This window comes from Cyclospora cayetanensis, unplaced genomic scaffold (assembly GCF_002999335.1).
Source record: "Cyclospora cayetanensis isolate NF1_C8 unplaced genomic scaffold, CcayRef3 CcayRef3_contig_94, whole genome shotgun sequence".
NCBI lineage: Eukaryota > Apicomplexa > Conoidasida > Eucoccidiorida > Eimeriidae > Cyclospora > Cyclospora cayetanensis.
The window spans coordinates 12343-34359 of record NW_020312768.1 but is presented as its reverse complement, the minus strand read 5'-3'; the positions used below and the strand labels follow the sequence as shown (position 1 = coordinate 34359).

The 22017-nt window shown below is 51.7% G+C and overlaps 2 protein-coding genes across 2 annotated transcripts; one reads left to right on the top strand and one right to left on the bottom strand.

Annotated features, from left to right (window-relative positions):
• Positions 1-4356: 4356 nt before the first annotated feature.
• On the top strand, positions 4357-5802 carry LOC34623453 (ABC transporter F family member 4). The gene is made up of 2 exons (XM_026336133.1): positions 4357-5316; positions 5494-5802. The coding sequence occupies exons 1-2, from the start codon at positions 4357-4359 to the stop codon at positions 5800-5802; spliced, it is 1269 nt and encodes a 422-aa protein (XP_026191918.1).
• A 1720-nt stretch (positions 5803-7522) lies between these two features.
• LOC34620279 lies at positions 7523-17104 on the bottom strand. Its single transcript, XM_026336132.1, has 8 exons — positions 16179-17104; positions 12378-15799; positions 11416-12164; positions 8685-10965; positions 8311-8447; positions 7885-8090; positions 7692-7752; positions 7523-7582 (listed from the first exon to the last, which is right to left on the bottom strand). The coding sequence occupies exons 1-8, from the start codon at positions 17102-17104 to the stop codon at positions 7523-7525; spliced, it is 7842 nt and encodes a 2613-aa protein (XP_026191917.1).
• Positions 17105-22017: the final 4913 nt, after the last annotated feature.

The window sequence follows — 22017 nt, the reverse complement described above, 5'->3', positions numbered from 1 at the left end:
TAGAGAGCGGGCTGTCTTATGTTTGCTGCAGACAGCAAGTGAGCTCTGGGGCTGAATCTGCCGAGCCAGAAGCTTGTGCTGCATGGGCTGTTGGCAAGGCCGCATTTACCCGAGTCTTACAATGAAACCCTCTGAATCACTGAAATATAAAACCGATAAATGCAGCAAGTTCTCTTCTGCGTTGAACGTCATTGCCTTGGCTCATATAGCTGTGGTAATAAATCTACAATGCCATCCGTAACCTAGGCTCTCCATTATGCACTACATTTGGAAACATTAAAAGAGAATGATGCCATTACGATCTCAGTAGGCATGGCCACATGTCAAAATCAACAGACAAAAATGCTACGAGGAAGAGGCTCTTCATTACTGGCAGGGTTAGTCTTGCAGTTCGTGGAGCAAATTCTTTTGGCATCGTTTTGTTAGCATGTTACTTCAATCAGAATGATGCTCTAATTTACTGGCGATAAATAAAATATATGTATGTTTTAACTCCCTTTTTGCTCTACAGGGCATGCGCAAATCACGATACTGCCCTCCCGTCGGCAAAAGGATGGTTGTAGCTCTGCATTTATGGACACCGTACGGAGAACTTTAGCCTCACGCTCAGTGCCAAACCTGAGTAGCAGCTTTTACAGTGCTTTCGGCAGAAACTTTGTCCGCGCCCTTGTAAACTCATAGTTTGCTACAATGGGTACACGGAAAGCGTCTTAACGGGATGCGCTGCACAGTGGCAGCTTAGCTTGCGTGCATGTGTGCTAGATGCTATGTGAAACTAGCTTTAAATATTCAAAGCACCAAGTCTACCCCTGACCCCTTGTACCGGAACCACGAGGCAAAGGGGGGTCAAAGAAAAGGGCACTCTTGATAAAGCAAACCACCCAAATCTTGTAGAATGTTAGACAGTGGACTTCAGCATCTCACCGCAGCTGTTCCTTGCTGCTTCATTGGCTATTGGCGCATTGGGATGCCAAAGTTCTCTGAAACAATGGTCTGGGCTTGCTAAAGGTGCTTGGTAATCCAATACTCCAGCTTTTGATCGAAACAGCTAGAACTGCCCTCTGGTGGTGGATTTTGACGGTGAAGTAGTGCGTGCTGGAGAGAGATGCCGCCTCTTAAGCTGACGTAAACGTAGTAGATCCACAAGGGATAGAAAGTTAACGGTTTTAAGCATATCAGGTGCTTCTGGATGCTTCGATAAGGCCAGCAGAGCAGAAAAGTGTGATGGGCATAAGCACGCGCAAGCACTCGAATATGTTTATCAGGCGGGTAGAGCTGCACCAATCGTTGGACACTGCAAGTGAAGAAAAAATGCCCTTCTCGTAACATGCTCTTTGGAGGTAAAAACACCCCGTTGGTGGCTTTATTTGTGCAAAAGAAGTCGCCAATCTGCAGGTATAATCACATCACGCACAAGCCCTGCTTTATCGCTATCCGTGGAGATAAGCTCATTATATACCAATAAATCGATGTATCGAGAAAAACCAAACTTCGGCTTACTATATCCACAAGCGAACAGCTGCTATGTCGGTGGCCTCTGTTGTGCTAATGCAACTCTCCGTGTAAGGTCCACGATCAATATAATTTTGATAGAATGTCAATATGTGTGATTTAAAGAAACTCCCTCCTTTTCCTGCCCGCTCCTGTCAGAAGTCCCGCCGTGGAGGGAGAGGTAAAGCTAGGGTGTGCTTAGCTGCGCTGTCTTAACACTCGCTCTCTGCTCAGCTGCTTGCACATTGCCTCTAGCACACATACGCAAGTGATCGCGTCGCCAATTATGTATCTCACTCTAGCCTGCACGAAGATATTAACAGACAAAGCATTTAGCCACTTCTTTACTTGCTTTAAGTTAAAGTGAACTAGTGTGATAGCAAGTCCCAAAGAACAGCTTCGCCGCTACACTTTGCCTCACGCACTTCAAAGCATGCACGATTGTGTTCCTTTCCTGTACACTGAAATCCAAATTCATGAGGGCAAGTGCCAGAACTCTTCCCTTTTCGCCGTTGCTTGAGCCGGCAGGAACGCAAAAAGTAATGTAGCTGAGGCAAATATATATGTGCATTAATAGCTAAAGAGACAGCTCCGGGAGGAGCTACACATACACACTAGCAAAAATAAGCGAGGGATCAATCCAGCACTACTTCGGCGGCGCTTGGCTCTCTGTCGGCGGAGAGCTGATTTTTGTGGGCCTCCTGCTACGACACAACGGAAAACAAGTAAAATGTGCAAAGAGTTTTCGCGATACGCACTATATCAACAGTGCCTTTCGAGCCCCATGGAGCTATTTCTTCATACTAGTACAGCCGACTCATGCATAGTAGACTTCAAAGCCCCTCAACGTGCGTATCGAAGAAAGCAAAGACAGCATTCTCGAGTGCCTGCTCACAGTTCAGAGTGTACGTAACGCTCTAACAAAAATAGCCAACATGTTTCCAACTCATTCCCATTGACGAAGATGAATATTTCAGGCAGTGCATGACACTTAGAGACGAAAATTACCAAGGACCTCGAGGAATACCATCTATGGGGACTAGTGATGTGTACCAAACATAAGCGCTAAGTCCTTCCCCATCGATCCGGCGCGTAACTCCCGTCTGCCCTCTCCTCGGTGCTGAATAGTCCTGAAGTCCAGCACCTCTACGGGACCCTGTAAATCTACCGCCGCCACAAGCGCTAGTCGATTTTAGCATTGTGCCTTTTAAAAAAACGTTTACATGGCCCTCAATTTCCCGTGCATAATGTGGGAACGTTCAATACCGTGTTTAGCAATACATAATAGAATGTTCTCGAGTGTTTGCCCCAAGGTCTTGGCGAGTTCTCTGTCCGCGTCTCTCAAGGCTGGGTTCAGGGAGAAAAGGACCGCTAAAGTGCGGATTGCGGCATCCTCTAAGCGGTGGGGGCGGCTAGGTGCACTGAGCATCTAGCTCACGTGCACACAAATACGCTTCTTCTTGTATTGAGCTAGTACCTCTCTGCAGCATGTATGCTATAAAAATATCCAATCCAAGTAGGAATCTGTTCGCAAATGCTTGTGTAAACACAACTACGTCAGAGTGTAGTCTTTCCCGATACAACTATCGTTTAAAGCTGACTCAACTAAGCGACAAATCCGATATACCGATGAGGTAAGCAAAATAATATTCAATCTTTGCTAACCCTTAATATCACATAGCTACTATGGTCCAAAGCGCCGAAGTGCTGCTGAGCCTGCTACTGTCACACATGCGGTCCTTTTTTCACTGAGGCCAGAATACTGATGAGTGCTGGCAAGGGGGAGCGCGTAAGCTTTTGGCAGTAGGCTAAATAGTTTGGTCTTTGTCTTGGATCCTGTTTTGGGGACGAGGGTCTGCATTGCAGGACACGCGAAAAGACGTAACACCAGACGGCCACAAAATGCCCTGAACCTTTCTGTTGGAACACCTTCAGACGATTGAACGTGGTGATACGCGCTTGAAAACCTATGGTTAATTTAAGAAGAACCTATTGTGTGGTATTATGGAATGCCAGCCTTACTAGGGACTACCGGGCGGCAGTCTCCGGTGCTCAATGGATACCCCCGCGCGCTTTGCAGCTGGACCAGGGATTCTATTAGGCCTCGTTTGGTGGTTCAATATGGCATACTCAGGAAGTTCATCATAGAAATTTCAATGGATTGTGTGTCAAAGACGCTAGAGGTTACACTGAAGTGCCTCGAAATACAGGTTGCCGTTGCAGCAGAACGCTGCTACATCACCAGGTCCAAGGTCGCCCCGAACAAAAAATCAATATCGTTACGCAGAGTGATGACAATTAGAACCATTTTTAATGCCTTTGCCTCGTAATCAAGGAATCGTTCTTTTCACGCATGGTTTTTCAGGACCCTGCAAGGGTAGGGGATAAGACTGGTGTCCGGAGATTAGTGTGGGGTGCGGAAGGAGAGGAAGCAACTGAGCGGCTGATGTTTTATTGGATATCCATAATTTCGTGTGGTTTGTTATCTAAGCAACATTCTCCAAGTAGCCATTTTGGTTCCTGTTGGGAAGGCAAAGAGCACTGAGCAAAGCTCTACAGCAGGCCCTAGTTCTGCTCGAGTTCAGAGTATACGCCAGTGGCTATTCAGGGATCGCCCCCGGTGCTGGGGTCCCTTTCAGACTCCTCGATTTCTGGTCTTCGCTGAACGTCCACTGCTTTCCATCATCCCCCATTTTTGCATTACGTGAAGTCCTTTGGATATCTTTTTTCCTCCGAGGTCCCTATAATCCCTTGGTCTTCGGGCGAAGGAATTCCGCTGCAGTCCATTACTGGTGTTACCAGCCGAAGTATTACCTGTTTTTCAGCCAGGTTAAAAGCTAAATACAACAACTGATCTGTGCCAATATGTCCAATAAAAGAAGGAGCGGGGCTGCCCGCAGGGCGAAACGGGCCTCAGTGTGTTCAGGAGGAGGCAGTGGTGAGGAACCCAGCACCGTTCGAGACGTCTCAACACAGCAAGGAACCACGCAATGTGAGGATGATGAGGCCGTAGCATTCGATCTAGTGGATGAGCAGGCAAAATGCGTGGAAAAAGAGGCATCTCAGCTTGAAGAGCATCAGCGTACTGAGCAGGGGGCTCACGAAGCAGGGGGTGTCCCGGGAGACGAAGCGAACATTGCTCAGGCGACCAGCGATGAGACTCATGGCAACAGAGTGGAGGTAAAGGGCAAGACTGCGGATGAGACACGTGCTGAGGAAGGAAATGGTGCAGCGGACAACTTCGAAGCAAAGGAGGCACATGCACAGGAGCTGCGAGAGCAGCAGCAAGAGGACGACAGTGGGGAGGAGGCGCATCTAGTTTTGCAGAAGGGCGCAGAAGGTGAGCTGGACAGAGACCAAGGAAAAATGCATGCAGAACGCAAGACTCAGGGGCAAAAGGGGAAACAGGTAGGCGTGCCACATGAACAAGTGACCCGAGAGGAGGATGACGAGCAGGAAAAAGGGTCCATCGATGAACACGCGCCACAGGAGCCTGAAGTCATCCAAAAGGAAGGGAAAGATGGGGGAAAAGAAAACGAAAACGGGGATTTGCAAACTGCGGTGCAGCAGCAGGAGGAAGACGACGAGAAACAGGAAGACACAGCACTCCCGCTTGAAGCATCAGCAAATCAGGGAAACGAAGCAGAACAGGCGGAAGGAGAGGAGGCAACAGTGGCAGAGGAGAGGCAAGAAGAAGATCAGCTGGAAACCACTGGATCGATCGCTGAATGGACAGGCAGCGAGGCCGAATTAAGTGTGGCAGCTTCTGCGGATTCAACGGGTCTTTGCTGTACCAGGAATGTTGCAGGGGAAATGTGCGAAAAGGCAAGTCGTTAGAAAGTCGGTAGTATCAACGTGGATTTGCCCTCGCGAACGACCGCGATGGAATCTGAATTTCGTAGCAGACCCAACTAGATGGTCTCTATCAAGTAGACGCACCCATTACATTGAAGTGCCTGAAGAGTCTGGCTTTTTGTGGGCTGACTGATTTTGTTTTTGCAGCTTTTCATTAGGAATGATGGGCCATACGGGCCCCTTGCCAGAAACAGGGTCTTTAGGGAGGCGCAGGGCCTGGTGTTCGACCGCATTCCTAGTGCGATGGCAGGCTATGTCGAGGAGGCACAGCAAAGCAGCGTCGCTGAAGCGTGTCTTACTTGTAGCGACGACGTCTGTGAGGGGTGTAAGCTTCTGGAAGCCTACGCGTTTCTGTCTATTTCAATAGACTCTGTGAAGCTTGGTGAAGATGTCAGTGCATTCCTCAGGGTGGTATGGACGCAGAGAAAGGCCTGTGGTGCTTGGTGTGATTCATAGGCTTCCCTGCAGCGAAACTGTTCCTAGAGACTCTATTAGCCACCGGCGCGGCTGCCATATCGGTGTTTTACAATTATCGCAAGCAGCTGCTGAACGGCATTACCTTCTTCACGACGTCTACCTTTAGGTGCCTTCGGGTACGAAGTTCTCACGAAGCGTTGTCCACGTTTAGTGGAGCAGATAGCCGGGGTTTTCCGTATACTGTTCGTATAAGGGTTAAGAGCGAACAGTTCTGTTGCATTTCGTGGAGGAGTAGCTGTGGGCTGTGCGCAGTGAAAGTGTGCGCGTCCAAAAGCTCTCATTCCTTTTGGTTCGTGTTGTCTGCGCGTCTCTGCTGTCAGGCATGCGCATGCACACTGGCACCGTCATCGTCGGAGGATCGAGGAGTCCTGAGGGCCCCCTCAGGGCCTTGGGTCGCCATGGGCAGCTCAACCGAGGTTTGCTATCCCCATGGGTCACTTGAAATACCGCGCCTAAGCCTGCAGCACTCCGAAGAGCCGTTGTGTGGCACTTCCCAAAGCACTGTAAGCAAACCGCACATCACTATGGTGTCCTTGGGACTTCGCTGTAAATCAGAAACCAGCTGTTTTGCTTGAGAGGTGAACCAATTGAACAAAAGCGTGTCCAGAGTTGAACGAGGAACAGCGGCCAAACGGGGACTTCGCGGCTAAAGTCCTTTGCACATCCTGTCCCAGAACACTTTTCCGCGTCCCCGCAGATGCCTGTTGTTTCCCCATTAAAGCCGAGCGATCAAGTGTAGGTCGAATGAATCATTTCGTTTTCTGCGATTCGGCGCGATGCACTCAGGGCGTCCCTCCCAGATCGCCGCCAGCGGAGGTTCTCCAGCACCAGGGCTCCATTTGCGAACAGCCGCCTTACCGCCCCCTCTTCGCCCCAGGGGCCCAGCAGAACATATTCTCTCGGCGTGTCACAAGCAACCATTAGAAACACGCAGCATGAATACTTACATCGGGGCACCACATATTCTAGTTCATTATTTCTGCCTTCAATGACTTAGGAGAGCCCAAAGGGACGGCGAATTCAAGAAGCAGCACCCAATGGAGCCCTCGTTATTCTACATTTCACAGCACCATCACAGCAGGTTGAGGAGCAGCACCGCCAGTTCTGAGCAGCGGCGAAATCTTTGCAGCGAGAAGTTTGCACCAAAAGCAACGAGCGCAGTTAGAGGCACATCGAGTAGCCTTCATAGCAGTGCTTCCCATTTTAAGTAAAAAGATGGGTGGGTTGGGGTTCCTTGCTTATTGCGCCAATGCAACGTAGCTATTCGATGACGAACTCGAGGGATAACTTGACCGAACTAGCACATATAAGTAAATTACGTTTATTTTGGTACTAGGTGTCGCGAAAACATGGAGGCAGAGGACACGGGGAAGGTTCAGGTCCGTTTTAAGGGGTGTCAAGCGGCACGTCTATCTTTTGGAGACGTCTGAAGTTTAAATTCATATGATATGAAAGCTAGAGTAAAGACTAGGACGCGACGCCATCCCGGTTTGCGGGCTGCGCGGAGACTGAAAAAAACGCCAGCTAAGCGAATATACGAATGCATGAAAAGGGGGAACACCTATGTGGATCCCTGCCGCTGTTGGAACGCTGGAAGACAGCTCAGCAGCTGCGGCCTCAAAAAGAGTAGAGTGCCTTCAGGCAGTCCCTCAGTCTTACAACGACGGACTGCGTAACAGTCTCGGCGGCGTCTGTCGGTCTAATGGGGATAAGCCAGACTCGTTGGTTCTTCCGACGTACCACAGAGAATAGTAACCAGCTGCAGCAAAAACACGGTAAGAAAAGCAAAGCAAGTTAAACCAAGACAGTCAAGGTGTACTGCACAAATAAAACAGGAATCCGTGCCTATACAGCAACGACGAACTAACCTCGTGCCAATACTCAAGTGGTATCTGGCAGGCAAATTCCAATCCCCGGGCATCTTTCCTCCTAAAGTTCAGATGCAATGCAGCGCAGAAGACATTAAAAATTGAATCCTCTTGCAACTTGGTGGGGACCCCACGTGGATTCAGGGGCACAAAGGCGCATCATACACAAACTGAATTCCCCTATGAATCTCACCGTCTGATGTAATGCACCCGCCAGAAATGCAGCAAGCGCCAAAAATTGAATATCCCGATCCCCATTGAGTTCATGAGGGCAGACTCGCTGTCCCGTTGGCGTGAGTAGTCCTGGAAGTGCTTTTCTCCCTCGAATTCACCGGACTCAATCAGTTTTCTCAAGGAAGCGCCCACTCCTGGAGGGTTTCCGCCTCGAGCAACCTCCGCCTGCACATACAACGCATGCAGAAACAGGAAAATGCGCTTGGATCCTAACATGCAAAAATGCATCCCCACAGCTTGGTACAGGGCATATATATATATATATATATATATATATATATACTCTACAGCCCCCCGCCTCGCCCTCCCGCCTTTGGATGGGACAGGCTACGACAACACACAGCCGACGTGGGGTCAAATGAAGACAGCCAGGAGCAAGACAAACCTCAGCTTCTTTGAATTGATTCTTAATATCTCGCAAGGTCTCCGGCAGTTTCCCATCCAGTAGTGCCAACAGGAGCAACACAAGGGATGTGTTTACGCAGCAAATGCTATCTGGAACAACCCCTTCGAAGGATACCACTAAAGTAGCAGCAACACGCACACCAAAGACGCCCACAAGTAGCTCTGAGACGCACCTCTGGTACAATTGTGGTGCTGCTTTTACAAGGGTCTATATTCCGATGCATGGTATTCAGCAAGGGGAAAATGCAACTTAGGGGGTATAGATGCGAGGCTCTGGCTATGTCCAGGGGAGTACCAAGCCACGCAGCATACAATAAAGTTCAAATAGATAGGAACTTCGCCGAGTAGACTTACCGCACATGAGCCTCTTGAGTATTTCAGTCCTCCTCTCAGCAAGAAACTTTGCAAGCGGGCTTTGCTGTTCATCCAGAAGTAGATTCACATCGACTCGGTACTTCCCACTAAACACTGCATGCAGTTCCCTGCTACCCCGCACTACAGAAGCCACCATCGACGGAGATGGATCGGGGCGAAGCCCTACGCCCAAGGGCGCAACGTCCCAGTAACACACGTCATCATGAAGCGGCTGCTCCTGCTGTGCTGTCTGGACTGCAAAACCACTGCTGCAAACTCTGCTGCCTCCGCGGTTCAGCAATGCCCTAAGAACCGCGCCGTCTGCAAAAGGCACAGTCAGTCCAGTGGGTGCAGCAAAGCCCCCCGATGCGCAACACGAGTCTGAATCATGCGGCTTGCCTTGCGCGAGGCAGGAGGTGCGCTGTGCTCGCTTCTGTTGTACGTGCACTCCACCGCCTTGAGGCCCATGCAGAGTAACAGAGCTGGAGGAGTTGCGGTCAAAGAAATGCATTTGCCTCCACAGAGGCAAGGCGCGCTGTTTTGCATGCAGTTCGAGTGCCTCTGCGGCTGTAGTACTCGTCCCTGCGGTCATCCCTGTAGCGTTTCTCAGATCCTCCTGCACCGTCGAGCCTCCGTCCCTCTCGCTCCCGGATGATGAATCCGAGCATGCGGCGATGCTCCTGGCTGCAAGCGCGTGAACCCTTGCTATCTGCCTGCAAAACTCGAAAGTAAGGAAGAGACTCCGAACCAGAACGTTCGTGTCGATAAGGTGATCTTCAATAGTAGCGACAAAAATCCTAAAAGCTTCAGGATGCCGAGCGAAGTGCCGATCCAGGAGCAGCAGTACATAGGGGTTGAACTTGAGCAGCTCCCCCATAAGGTCGCAACAGGACTGCAGCATTCCACGGTGCGCCGCGCATCCTGTGTTGCTGGTGTTGGCAGTCGGCCTCGTTGTGCTGCTGCTGCTGCTGTCACTCCGTGTTGTACAGTCCGCATCCATAGAGGCATCCGCCGTTGCTGGGGTGGAGATGGGCTGGCTCTGGGGAGAGTGTTCTTTCTGTTCGAGATGCGCTTTCTGTTCGAGAGCAATTGCGTGCATATCCCTGAGGATGATCTGCAGCAATCCACTCTCAGCCGCAAACACCTTTATGAGGGGGTCAGCGCCTCTAATACACGCTTCTATGGACGAGGCCAGCCAAAACTTGTAGACTGAAGAGGGAGGCTCGTGCCCGTATATGCAAATAAGGCGCGATAGCAACCCCGCTGTTCCCTTAAAAATATAGCGTGTCGCAATGCGACCGAACTGCTCGTTGGAGCGATGCGTTCCTGCTGCCTCAATGGAGCTGCCGCTGGTGTCGGCTGACGCTGGCCGCTGGTGTTGCTGCCCTTCATGCACCTCCTCGACATTCGCTTCCGCAGTTTCGTGTTCGCCGCCTCCTGACTCCTGTTGATGCTGCTGCCATACCTCACTAGAGGGCGTCACGTTGAGAGCATCACTGTTTGCGATTCTGGCCGTTCCAGCAGAAGGCTGTGCCGATTTCCGTGTGTTTTCGGCGTCTACCAGAGGATGGGGGTGTATGACCTTGAGTCGCTGCCGTACTGCTCGGATCAAGGGTGGACGCAGATCAACCCTACGCGGCACGCGTAAGGCATGCATCACAATGTTTCGCTCGTGTGGCGTAAGCATTTCCCTCCTGATGTCAGCAGCTACCGGGCCGCATTCATAGTCTGCCAAATCGTGGATCAGACGCAGCAATTCTAGGGCGAAGGCGCACAGAGACGTTTCACAGCAGCAAAACATGTCCAGAGAGAGGGAGGGAGGCGGCAAAGCAGAAAGAGACACGCTAAACGAGGCTGGCATCGTATACACGCTGCTGCTGCTGACGCTACTTCTTCGAGCGCCCTCATCAGACAGACAGCGACTCCTTGATGCCAAGCCTTCCCCCAATGAAGCACGCGCATCTGTGGAGGCTTCTGCAGGACCGCTTCCAACAGGCGCACTCTCTGCACAACTTGCACCTGTGGTCAAAGGACTCGCTTCGAGACTGCCGTCTGCTCTCTGCAGGTCGTCCGCCTCCGCTTCACCCTGCACCTGCTGCTGTTGCTGCTGAGCGGTGTCAGCCTGCAGCCACTGATGGGCAAAAGGATCTGGTCTAAACCATACTTGCGTTTCCAGCAAATTTCCAAGCAGCCGAACGATGCCAAGACGCCCCAGGCGTCTTTGCACCGCAGCACGCGTCTTGCCTCCCAAGAGCGAACAAACAACAAAGTACAGTTCCGGCTGTACAACAGCACATTTCCACATACACCAGCATAGATGCACATACACCAGCATAGATGCACATACACCAGCATAGATGCGCATACACCAGCATAGATGCACATACATCAGCACATTTCCGCATACACCAGCATAGATGCACATACATCAGCACATTTCCGCATACACCAGCATAGATGAGCATACACCAGCATAGATGCGCATACACCAGCATAGATGCACATTCACCAGCATAGATGTACATACACCAGCACATTTCCGCATACACCAGCACAATTCCGCATACACCAGCATGAATTTGCATCCATGCATCGGATCACTGAACGTGGTACCGAAAGAGAAATGAGGCCCCTGGGCATTCTAAGAGGCCCTCCAAAAATCCTTGCAAGGTTCACCCAATTGATGGAGAGTCTTTTAGTGGTTCAGACTAAGCTTGAGAAATGGACTCACTGTGTGCTGAAGGATGGACCCAATGCGAATAACGTAGTTCTGTTCTGGAGGAGTTATCTGTTGGAGAACGGTGGTCAGAATCAATTCGAGCGCCCCATTGCTGCTTCGCGCGGCAACACCCCTTAACGTCTGCAAGGCCGCTGTCAGCACTTCATGCACCGAGCCAGTCGAGAGCTGTTGCTGCTCCTCTTCTGGAGGTGTATCACGGCGTGGCTGCTGATGTTGCAGCGAATTGGCGTTCTCAGGTGGATTGCGAGGAGGTCGCCCTGCTGCTCCTGCTGTGTTGGAGTGTGCGCTGGCTTCGTCTGGATTTGCAGATGCCGCTCCTCCCTCAGTTGCTGCATCTGCCGCACCATCTGGCGTTCCTGCTGCCACAGCATCGGAGAACAGGCCTGATGCTCCCAAGAAAGATGTCGCCCACTGTTGCCAGGAGAGTGTTCTGCTCGGGGGTGCGGCTGATCCATCCGCCCCTGCGGATGCAGTTGCTACACCATCCTCCCCTGGGGATTCGCCAACAGCTCGAGCGGCGACGGCGGGTTGTTGCTGCTGCTGTTGTTGCTGCTCCTGCTGCTCCTGCTGCTCCTGCTGCTCCTGAACGCGGGTGAAAGGGGAAGAGCCAACGTCGTTTAGGGACCTGTAGGCGTAAAGCTGCAGTACTTGCTGCGCTTGCTCGTGCAATGGCAGCTCAGGGTCGAATACAACCAACGGCTCAGCGTCCTCGGGTGTAGCTTCTGCTGTGGCTGAAGGCGCTAATGGAGGGGTAGTGAGAGTGGGGGGCTGTAGTCCCTCTTCGGAGGCTCCGACAGCGGAGTGCTGCTGCTGCTCTTGAGCCTCTGCGGCACTTGCAGCAGGGGGCAGCGAGTTGTCTGCCGCGGCTGCGGGCGGACTACTGCCGTTACGAGCAGCTACCACTGACTCCGTTGCTTGGATCTGCTGCTGTTGCTGCTGCTCTGAGAAAGTGCGCGGGATTGCAGTGGCCCTCAAGGCAGCACCAACGCTGAAGGGGATTCGAGGACGACAAGCATTTGCCGCTGCAGCCTTTTTGATTTCCAGTTGTTTCAGTTGCTGTAGCTCAGAAGATTCGTCCTCCGTGCCAGAGGACATGACGCTGCTGTTGCTGCTGCTGCTGTACGGATCATCTGCACTTAGACTCTCCATCAGCGGCTGACGCAGGAAGCCATCAGTCCCTTGCAAACGCACCCGCCGCTGCTGCCGCTGCTGCAACTTTCGCCTCTTGTAGCGATCTCGCCGAGACAGTCCTTGCTCGCGCGACTCGCCATATTGCTCCTTCTTCTTCAGCCGACGATGCGCACCAGGAGGCCTAGGAGGCCAGGGGAAACTCTGCTGCTGCGGCGCCTCCCTGCTGCTGACGCCGTCGTTGCTGCTGCTGCGCATGCCACTGCTGCTGCCACTGCTGCTGCGGTGACGGCTGTTGGAACCGCCGTTATCGCTAGTCCCGCTACTTGAACTGCGCCTCCTGCGACGACGGCGTAGCAAGTGTTGTCTGCCCTCTGGCGAACCCTCCGCGACAGAGCTGTTAGCCGCATCTCCAACGCGTTGGGGAGTAGGCCTCCGCACACCAGAAGCATCGCTAGAACTCCCTTCTGCTGTAGCGGCGTGCTGCCCACGGGAAATCCCAAAGGAAAGCGTCGACAGCCTCCGGAGCAACCGCCCCATGAAACTGGCCTCTTGTTGCTGGTCCGACTGCTGCTGAGATTCGTGTTCAGCGTGCTGCTCTCGACAAAATGCCTCTTCGGGTTGCTGCTGTCGCTCAGACGCTGCTGCTCCAGCAACGTGGGAGGCGCTGCCAGCAGGGCTTCCACTGCTCTGCTGAGCACTCCGCTTTCGCCGGCGATTGCGGCGCTTCAGTGCAGCTCTGTGCTGTCTGTACAGCTCATGAGTCCTATGAAAGAGTTGCCGCAGCTGCAGCTCGTCCCGCACCCCGAGGCCTTGATGAATCTGCACCACCTGCTGCGACGCTTCAGCTCCTGCAGCAAATCCACTGATTCCAACGGCTGGCGTGGAATCCTCCGAGTCGTCTGCCCTCTGCAAAAGCACGTGGACAAGTGCTCGAAGCTGCTGCTGCTGCTGCTGCTGCTGCTGCGGACTCTCCCCGACGAGGGCAGACACCGTCCATATGGCCCCCCCCGAGGCTGCAACCGGTTCCTCCACCACCCCGCGGATCGCATCCGAGGCGGCTTCAACAGCTTCTGCTGCAGCTGCTGCATCTGCAGCTGCTCGAGCTCGTCGACGGGCTTCTGAAGCGGATGCGACTGCTGCGCTGGTAGTAGCGCTAAGTCCCTCTGCAGCCGTTCCCACTCCCAAAGACTCGACCCCCTGCACTTCTGCTGGCAGGCCGCTGCTTCTGAACTCAGCGACAGCCATGCCGCCTTGCTGCTGCTGCTGCACAGACAAGGGCGCTACGAACTCAATGCCGATGCTCGGGGCACTTGCGGCAGAGACAGCAGCCACAAGAGACGCGATATCGTCGTGTGTGGTGAAGACTGTGTCTGCTGTGAGCTCGACAGAGATCCCAGCAGCAGCAGCGGTTGTTGCTTCTGCTGCCAAACCAGTCGGCGCAGTTGATTCGGGTGTAGGCGCTTCTCCTGCTGCTTCCTCCTCCTGCTCTGCTGGTGACATGTCTACATCCGTGGAGGACGCGTTGGCATGCAAATTCCTCCTGCTGCCGCTGCTCGCAGGTGCTGCCCCCTCAGGCTGCCCGCGCACGACTGCATCGCCAACGAGAGGCCACGGAGAAAGGCGCCGAAATAGAGAACCTCCTCCACCGCTCACTAGCACATCGGCCACTGCAGATGCTTCTACGGAAGCACCAGAAGAACCTCCGGCAAGCCGTGATTCAACAGTAGGACGCACTGCGGGCGGCCCCCCATTCGATGATCGGCGGCGTGTGTCAGCAGCTTGCGCAACTGAAGCGGCCGTCCCTCTCGTATGCAGAAGGCTGAACGGCATCCGTGGTCTGGACATAAGGGGCATGAAGCCTCCTCTCCCGCCTTGTGCTGCAGTTTCTGGAGCGTCACTGTTGTTGCTGCTGCGCCTCCACGACGCACTGGACGTAGCCGAATAGTTCATCGCGTCGCTTGCACGTGCATTGCTGTGCCGACTCCTTCGGGTGCTAGGCCTAGGTCCACTTGCCTCCCCCAGAACAAGATCGAATAGCGGCGTGTTACTCCTCTGCAAGAGCTCCAACAGAGCGTCTCCGCTATCTGCTGCAGCGGGCGCAGCAGCAGTTGCCCCACCCCCGCATGTAACTCCAGAGAGGAAGCCGGGGAGAGGTATGGATTGAAGCCACAGCAGTTCTACCAGTCTCTCAACGAGCTGCGGCTGCTGTAGGAGGATCTCTCTGTTGCTGTCTGCACAAGCGCTGCAGCTGGTACTATGCCGGCTGCTGCAGCCCCCCTCACTGCAGCACGATCTCCCAGGCGTCATGAAGGCCCTCCGGTGTACGTTCACCTGCTCATCGTCGCTCTGCAGCTTTGTCCTCCCCAGCAAGAAAGCTGCAGCCGAGCGCCCCCTCCTGCGCCGCAGCCATATATCCCGATCCACATTTTGTTGCATGCGAACAGAAGGAGCAGCGCGGAGCTTCCTGCTGCGACTGCGGCAGCCGATCGCGGCGACGGGCTGAAAAGCATTCGCCTCTTCCTCGCTGCTGGTATGTTCGCTGCTATCGAGGCTTTCATTCAGGCTGTCACTACTGCAGTGTATGGGGCCCATCTCAATGAGATCGCAAAGAACCTTTCGAGTCTCTTCAGGCCTAGTGGGCGCATCCCCTAGAGACTCGAGCAACCACGGACTCCATCGCTGTTTCTGTGTCTTGCAGCTGTTGCGCCTATTGCTGCTGCTGCTGCTAAGGGCGTGGCTGGTGGCACCTCCTGCCGAAGCCGAAGGATGGGCAGATATCCCTACCGGCTGCAAGTGAAGCTGGTGCTGTTGCGGCTGTTGCTGCTGTTGCTGTTGCAGCATGTCTTCTCGCCTCTGTACTGCAGCCACCTCCCCACAGCGATGCCGCTTGTAAGAGCGAGGGCGACGAAGCAGCCAAAGGCTGCTGCTACACGCAAGGCGATCATCTGCTTCAACCACAAGGAGCGTCAGTAGCCGTGCTAGCAGTGCAATATGTCTGACCTGAAGCTCCCCCCATCCTCCCTGCAGCAAATTGCCTCCCCCCACCGCCACTGTCGTCGCTGCCGCTGGAGATCCTAAGGAAGTAGCGCATGGATGATCCCCCGCATGGCCCCTAAGCCACGAAGGACAGCAAAAATGCAAGGAGAGGGGTGTCTCCCTAGACGCTATCAGCTCTTCAAGCAGCATCTCAGCGGCGTCGCAGGTAGAGGGGCACACCAGACAAGACAACAAGCAGCTCAATAACCTGCAACACACATGCCAAAAACTGTCTACAGCGATGCAAACGTACAGGCAGTACAGCACGTGGGGGGTGCCTTCAAATCGGCAGCAAAAAGTTTTTGCATTCGCACCAGCGAAGGGACAGCAGCGATAAAAATACACAACTGGAAAAACAGCACCTGCTACACTTGCGGCAGTACCAACAGTATATATATATATACATTTATATTTATATATATGTATATTTACATATTTTTATGTATATTTACATATTTTTATGTATATTTACATATTTTTATGTATATTTACATATTTTTGTGTATATTTACATATTTTTGTGTGTATTTATTTACATACTTTTATATACTTATTCACATATTTATGTATATATATTCACTGCTTACCCAGCGTTGTGTGCGAGCTGGTCTGCAATGGGCGGATGCGAGAGTACAAACTCCCTGAGCAAGTAGAATGACTCGCTAAACACCACATGAAGCAAGTCCCGGATTTCGACTGCAGCCGCTGGCGATGCTCGTGACAGAAGTGCAGCTGGCAGCGCTGCTGCTCCTGTTGCCAGACCCACCAGGGCAGAAATGCCTCCTAAGCCGCCAAACAAACATACGGTACGCATGCCTGAAGCGCTGTTGCTGCTGCCACTGGTGGCGTTGGACGCGTTAGGGGCATTGGCATCTTGCTGGAGGTCCCCTATTGTGTGATCGGCAATCCGCAAAAGCAGATGCCTGCACTCCGTGAGATGTAAGCGCAGCTTCTGCGTCTGAATCTGCTGCTGTTGTCGTGTCAACCTGCTTTCTCCTCTCCGCGATCGGTGTTGCTGCGTAGCAAGTGCGACCAAAGCCTGCTGGTCTTGCTGCTGCTGCCGCAGCTGCAGTACAAGCGATACTATCTCGTCAACTGGTGGGTTGCCACCATGTCTGCTGCCATGCTGCTGCAGGAGATGCAAAGCAGCATCGTTGCTGAAGCTTGCAACTCCTGTGGATAACGGGTTGCGCCGAGCCGATCGAATGCGCAAATACGAACTCACTTGTGCCCCAGGACTACGGCTGATGCCACAGCCACCTCTGCAATTCAACACCGCATAAGTTGAAGGATGGACTGCATCGGCGACTTCCCTGGTTTGCGTTGCTGCCGACGTTGTGGCTTCATTCTGAGTTGCTGTCTCAGTAAGGCCGCTGATTCTTCTTGCTGGCGAGCCCTCGTCTCTAGACGTTGCTGACAATTCTTCCTGTTGAAGCTGAGGATTATGAAGTGCTGCAGCGGTGCGTCCTTCAGCAGCAGCGTGCGTGTCCGTTGCAATAGTTTCTCCCTCCATCAGAACGAAAAACACTTGTCGCTGCTATGTGTAGCTCTTCCACGCTTCCTGCCGCTGCTAGCGTGCGTGTTTCTACTGATTCTACTTCATGCAGGGAACGGAGCAAAAGAAGTACACCAAAGAGACTCTAAGTAGAAAGCGGTACAGGCGGCCGGTGCTTCCCCGTTTACAACCAGCGTTGCACAATCCACTTTGGCTCTGCTGCTGCAACTACTACTACTCATGCTGCTGCTTTTGGTCAAAGAGAAGATACAACGGTACGAAGGGTGAACGTTGCTGAGCTCCTCGTACCGCAATTCCTCCTCTGCTGTATTTGCTGCGGGGCTGGCTGCTGCCCCTCGAGAAACTGCTGCCTTGGGCTATGTATTTGGCCTTCTGTGTACCTTAGGATTCTGCTTCTAATCACGCTGCTGTTCAAAATATAAACGCATCAGCTCAGTACGCTGCTGATGCATGACCGGCTACTGTTACCACTGTGCAGTAATGGCGGCTGGAGCGGTAGCAGTAGCGCTCATCGGGAGCAGGGGCTTCCTGCTGTTGCAGCTATTGAGGAGCAAAATTAGCACAGATTTCACTCTGTTAAGTATCACTTTAGAGTGTGTTTGGTGTATAGACATCCTAGGTAGGCAGGACCTGCCTCCCTGGCACAGAGGCTGCACTCACATAGCTGTAGACGCCCCTGTACGATGTGAGGAAGTATAGCATGGATCCAGGGTCACTTATGGCTGGTGTAGCACAGAGACTCAGCCACGAAAGTCCTTAAATAGTCCTGATAATATTGGGTTGGACATATGATCTGAATCCGTTAGTCGCTTCGAGATTCGAGCACCGTCAACGAAGCAATGGAGGGACAACGAATTACGCCATGCCTGCTTGTTGGCGTCTAAAATCAGGCTGTGGCTTGGCTGTATATCATTGGATGAGCCACTGCGTCGACTCTCTACTTTTCCATGTTTTGTCACGGAAAAGTGGATAATGTGTTTTGCTCTACACCGGTTTTTTGTAGCAGGCTAAGCTTCCTTGGTGCACTTTCTACTGCACGAGGTATACTTTATTTAGAATTAGTGAAAATTCGACAAACTGGATTGTCTTTTCTTATTGATCGATTATTGCAGACTACTTTTAGCTCGGTACCAGAGAACGCAGTGGCAAGTGCATGTGTGTGAGATGCTGTGTTCATGTAGCTGGGAATGCTTGGAGTGCGCAGAGAGAGCAGACTGACGCACCCTAGCTATACCTTTCCCCTCATGTTTGGGGAGCTTTGAGGAGCGTAGGCGGCGGAATGAGTGAGGTTCACTGTAAAATGCTGAACCCAGATACCGGAGGCAGCAAGGCTGCGAAGAGGTGAATGAGAAAACTTTTCTGAGAAAACATACAATTACATTTTACCAAACTTTCCTTGAGTCTAGAGCTATCTATGCCTCCGGAGGAAGATTAAGCGTTACCGTTGGGCAATAAATACTGCTCCATTAGAGGGCTCAGGAAAATCGAGCCAGCTAGCTATGCATTAATATTTTCTACTTCAGTGGAAAGTCGAGTGCATAGCTATCGCTCAGCTGACAATTATCAGCAAACACCTTCCACAGCTAATAGCATGTTGGTCAGTGATCATTGCCTGTGGATTTTTCTACTCCTTGTTCCCGCTTCATTATCGAGTCGAAATGAACTAGACGACAGCTGGGTTCCCTGTGTGACGCTCGATCTACGGCCTCCGTAGAAAGGAACTTACCTTCAGACTCAATAAAAGCTTAATGAAATAATATTCAGTGCTGTTGTTCACCTGCTCGCAGCCTTAATAGCACGGATACATGAGGGGAGACAACTAGAGTGCACCGTAGTGCATCCTTTATGCACTCCGGCAGAGGGCCACGATGCACTAAAACAATTTCTACTACAGTATCTGCATTTGGCTTGAAATTGTCAAAAATATTGTTTCTTGTTTGTCTGTTAGCAAATTCATTGATTGCCGAATACTATCAGCTAGATACAAGAAGACGCAAAGTTATGCTCGTGTGCAAATATGTATGTGTGCGTATGATGGATGCTAAGTGTGGCTACTTGTGAATTCTCGGAGCACCTCGAGGGTGAGGCTTTGCTCATTCTGACTGTTCCTTCCCCTTGATGTAAGGAAAAGTCTGACGGCGCGGCAGGGGAAGGAGGGAGTTCCCATACCCCTTAGTAATATCAATTTCAGTCCGTAACTACGTGTTTCCCTACGGAAACCGTAGATGGAGTTTTACAGTCATTAGTACCGCATGGTTCGAAGCAGTGTAACCCACGAGGTGTGGATATAGTGGAGTCTCAGCTGTGCCTGCAACAGCTGTGTGTTTTCGATCAAGTTATTTGGCACTTCAATTGCCTTGTTTCTTGGCAGCAGTCTGAGGAGGAAAGTTTTTTGGAGGTCGAAGCTGGTCGTATCACGACGCCTTTTAGGGAGGCAGAGGCCGGCTTGCAAGCTGATTAGCCTAGTAGCTCCGCAGGTGGCATAGCGGCATCATTTGTCAGAGGGTCTTTTTTGGTAGGTCGGCGAGGACATACTATTCAGAAAAGTATCACGTCAATACGGATGCAAGGCATGTATATATAAACAACATAGTCGAAAGTACCTCTACATATATCTGGGAATAGAACGCAGCTCAGCACTAACAGCTGGACACAATTCAAGGAATACTCATGAATAAAAATTTTCAATTCAGCAAAAGCAGCGCGTTGGGGAGAGAAAACTACCAAGGAGCTCGAAAAATACCTTTCATGGTGACCAGCTTCGTGCACCGAAAAGGAGCATGAAGTTTCTGAAAGACAACAAAGCCCCAACTACGCATTTTTAACCGAAAAGGGTGGCGCTCCTTTAACTGTTCCATTTGAAGCTCCCTTTTACTGTCTCCTTGGCGCTGAACAGTTCTAGAATCCAGCACACCTACGACGCCATGTGGTTCCTTCGCCTCTACACGGGGGCAACTTGCCTGCTCAAGCAAGTCAGCAAATAATTCGAAAATGATAAAAAGTCCTCTCCAAAGCCACTGTTGATTATTGTGCTGCAACTCCAATTTCTCTCAGAAATACATGGAGTCAGAGAGAGCATTGCTTCGTAACCGCAAATGGCTCTAGCCACCTGGCCGCAAACGTCTGGTCACCTCATGGTGCAACTCGCAAAGCCTGCCAATCTACCGCAATCAAATGTCCAGGCTCGAAACGCACAAACCGATTGCCGCTCTCCATAATCTGGGGTTTTTCTCTATTCAGCTTTGGACATCCATTCGCATGCACAATCCAGCTATTCTTTGGTTCCTTCCGGTGCTAGGGTGACTGCATGTTCCAAACTCCAAGTACAGGCCTGGACCGGAAAGGGGCTCCTCAGTTTAAACTGAGGAGCCCCTGGATAGCAACGGGCATACGAGTGTACTGTTGCAAAGTCACCCACTCCGTACAACGAGGAAATCAAGCCAAGCAGTAGAGTTAGTTTTAAGCAAAGAGTAGCAACTACAGCAGATGGTGGCGCTCGGTGTGCTCTGTCTGTTAATCTGGTCCAGGATGTTCGCAGTGGTCACATAATGGCCAGTGTGTAGGGGATCATAAAGGCACGCGCATAATGCACCAACGAGCTTCGCTTCCCTTTCTGTGATTATACTCGTGGAGAATTCCGTGAGGCTTTCATAACATTACTTTACCATACATTGGCAATTTTCGGGGCCGTGGTAGCGCTAGAGCGTATGCAGCAATAAGCATAGCTGCCGATCTGTGAACAATGACACAGATGGTATATTGACCCTTAACCTCCAGCAGCCTAAAAGGATAATCCATAGTCAGATTAGTCCATAGCCGCTCTGGGACCGAAAAGTTTGCGAATGGCCGGGTTCAGGAGCACTAGGCGGCCTCAGCTTCTGTAAATATGGAAACTACTCTGCACACGCCTCCGCGGCAAGACGCTTTCCAGGACATTACAAAGAAAAATAAGCGCTTTCCCGTGTAGAGTTATTTCCACCGTAGCCGTAAAGAAAGTACTCATAGGCTTTATGCAACGCGGAAGAGTAGAGTGAAGTCGGAATTTATAAGCGACCAGATCACCACTTTGTTCGAATCACAACAAGGCGTCGTCAGCGTTGCACTGCTGCACAGTGCTACCAGTTTCAGTTGTGGCAATTGTAGCGGATTTGTGAGTGCCACAGGCGTAAGACACACCGAAGCTCAATAGAATTCGTGAAGCACTGCAAGCAATCCCTACTACTCGGCACAATAGTGATGCGCTGCAGCGTCGCAAACTCCGCGTAGGCGACCGCTTCAATGCTGCATTCAACTTGCTTCACTGTACATGCGTATTGCAAGAGGCTCCCAATACACCTAATATATACGGTAAACAGAGCTCTCACAACTCTTCGCACGTAACTTAAAACATTGATGGTCAGGCTGAACAAAAGCAAAACAACAGCATGGAGTGCCGACATTCGTCTACTCCCGACCACGCCCCATAGGATTTTTTTGCACTAGATACCACTGCTCAATTTCGGTGAAGGATAAGAATGTCAATCAACAGTTTGATACATTGGAGAGCCCGTATCCTGTTCAGAGATAATAGCAGAGCTATGTCACTAGCATCGGTTACTGGGAAGCAATGCCACCAAAAATGGGGCGACGCGAGTCGGAGGCGTAGGGTGGCCAGCAAGCATACTTGCTGCGGCATCAGCCTCCTCTGCCAAGTCGTGCACTGCGGTTGCAAAAGTAAATAAGCCAAGTGAGCAGCGATTGAAGGAAACACTTTAGTGAAAATTGGGTAACAAGATGCAAGCTCACAAAGTTTCTCAACAACATTGCAGCTGCCCAAGGTAAAAAGCGAGGCTAGATATCTTCAATTTGTTTGCCAAATGTGGCTCGATTTCGGCAGCCGAAACACGGAAACCCAGGGAAAAGTGGATGAA

What these genes read in the sequence shown, in the direction of transcription:
- LOC34623453 (XM_026336133.1), top strand. Translation starts at nt 4,357, where the DNA reads ATGTCCAATAAAAGAAGGAGCGGGGCTGCCCGCAGGGCGAAACGGGCC. An exon ending in CAGGGGAAATGTGCGAAAAG is followed by an intron (nt 5,317 to 5,493) that starts GCAAGTCGTTAG and finishes TTGTTTTTGCAG; the next exon opens with CTTTTCATTAGGAATGATGG.
- LOC34620279 (XM_026336132.1), bottom strand. Translation starts at nt 17,104, where the DNA reads ATGGAGGGAGAAACTATTGCAACGGACACGCACGCTGCTGCTGAAGGA. An exon ending in GAGGGCCACTGCAATCCCGC is followed by an intron (nt 12,165 to 12,377) that starts GCACTTTCTCAG and finishes CCCCTCCATTAG; the next exon opens with CGCCTTCAGCCACAGCAGAA. An exon ending in GGTCCATCCTTCAGCACACA is followed by an intron (nt 10,966 to 11,415) that starts GTGAGTCCATTT and finishes GCTGTTGTACAG; the next exon opens with CCGGAACTGTACTTTGTTGT.